Source organism: Chaetura pelagica, unplaced genomic scaffold, assembly GCF_000747805.2.
Source record: "Chaetura pelagica isolate M959 unplaced genomic scaffold, ChaPel_1.0 scaffold612, whole genome shotgun sequence".
Classification (NCBI taxonomy): domain Eukaryota; kingdom Metazoa; phylum Chordata; class Aves; order Apodiformes; family Apodidae; genus Chaetura; species Chaetura pelagica.
This window is the reverse complement of record NW_009952448.1, coordinates 159,948-161,495: the sequence shown is the minus strand read 5'-3', so window position 1 is coordinate 161,495 and position 1,548 is coordinate 159,948. Positions and strand designations below refer to the sequence as shown.

The 1,548-nt window shown below is 55.6% G+C and overlaps 1 protein-coding gene across 1 annotated transcript in view; it reads right to left on the bottom strand.

The window, feature by feature from the left end:
* Positions 1–1,548, bottom strand: part of DHX30 (DEAH (Asp-Glu-Ala-His) box helicase 30) — a 19,782-nt gene that overhangs the window by 3,362 nt on the left and 14,872 nt on the right. Inside the window, exons 11-13 of the mRNA XM_010008544.1 lie at positions 1,228–1,434; positions 770–851; positions 6–137 (exon numbers count right to left, since the gene is read on the bottom strand). Of these exons, the coding sequence (XP_010006846.1) occupies positions 6–137; positions 770–851; positions 1,228–1,434 (421 nt within the window). The remainder of the gene's footprint in view (positions 1–5; positions 138–769; positions 852–1,227; positions 1,435–1,548) is intronic.

The window sequence follows — 1,548 nt, the reverse complement described above, 5'->3', positions numbered from 1 at the left end:
GGAAACGATGAGGAGCAGAGGGTGGAGGCAACGGTAGATGGAGGCCAGGACGATGGCCTTGGCCAGCCGAGGGTCTGTGGAGATCTGGGCAAGGCGTTTGCCCAAAGTGGTGAGGGCTTCTCGCTGGTCCAGCACTCCTGCAACAGAGCCACCCATGAGGGCACAACCATCAGCTCTGAGCGGGGCCCAAGTGGTGGCTGGTGGCTTCAGGGAGCTGTCAGAACCCCATCCAACAGGCTTGACAGGGTGTGACCTCCAGAAGAGGCTCAGAACAGGTGCCTGCAATAAGCACCCAGAACCTCCCGGGTCTAACTGACCAAGGACAAAGAAAAGGCTGTACCAGCCAGATACAATCCACAAGACCCCAGCTGTGAACTCCAGATCACAACATCCCTTCCCTGGAAGTGTTTCAGGCCAGGTTGGATGGGGCTTGGAGCAACCTGGTCTAGTGTGAGGTGTCCCTGCCCACCCACAACGGGGGGTGGGACTGGATGATCTTTAAGGTCCCTTCCAATCCAAAGCAGTCTGGGATCCTAGAATTCTATCATCCCCTCCCACTTTTTTTAAACCACTTCTTAAGCAAACAGCGTGGGAAATAAAACAGCCCCACAACGTGTGTGGTTTGGGAAGTCCCTACCAGCTGTCATCCCCATAGAGGGAGAATCCTACCCAGTCTATCCCACAGGATCCTGTGCCAACTCCCACCTCCCATGTTTAGACAGCAAACATGTTTCCATCACACCCACACCAGGATGCAGCATCAGCTCACCAATCTCCTGCAGCAAGATCACTGCTTCATCCACAGCTTTGATGTCAGGGCTGTCCAGGGCCTTGGAGAGAAATTCAACTGCCTGCAACATAGCAGGGGGAAGGGAAAAGGAAAAAAAAGGGCATGTTTCCCATACTGGAGTGTGGGAGAGCCCCCAGGAACCCACTGCCCTGCCCCAGGGCCCCAGACTGCAACATGGTTCCCTTTGGTTGCCTGTAGGGATATGAGCTCAGCCCTCTCCTTTCCTGCAGAGTCTTTCAGACACACTCTGTAATCTAAATAATCCATTTCCTGGTCTTGACTTCCCCCAGACAGCACAGCATTTGGGAAAGCAAGAACTCATCAGCATATTGGGTGTTTCCTACTCGTGTTTATGATAAACCCCGTCTCTGGGACGGGCAGCAGACAGGCTGCATCCCGCTGCAGCTGCACGATTTCCAGGTGTGTCCCCTGCTCACCGTTTTCTCTGGCATGTGGATCTTGGCCTGAACCACCAGGTTCTCCAGGGGGGTGCGCAGGATCTCTGGAACCTGGTAAGTTGGCATCTTGTCCAGGCGGCTGCGCGGGAAGAGGTGGTAGGCGAACCCCGACTGGCAGCGGCCGGCGCGGCCTCGCCTCTGCACCACGTTGGACTTGGACACCCACACTGTCTCCAGGCAGGACACCTAGGAGGAGAAGGATGAGACATAAAGGCTCTCAGGTTCCCTGCCCTGCTGACGTACAGCCTTCCATGCAGCCCACAGAGTTTGGGAACTCCTCACGACTGATCAACCATCCTG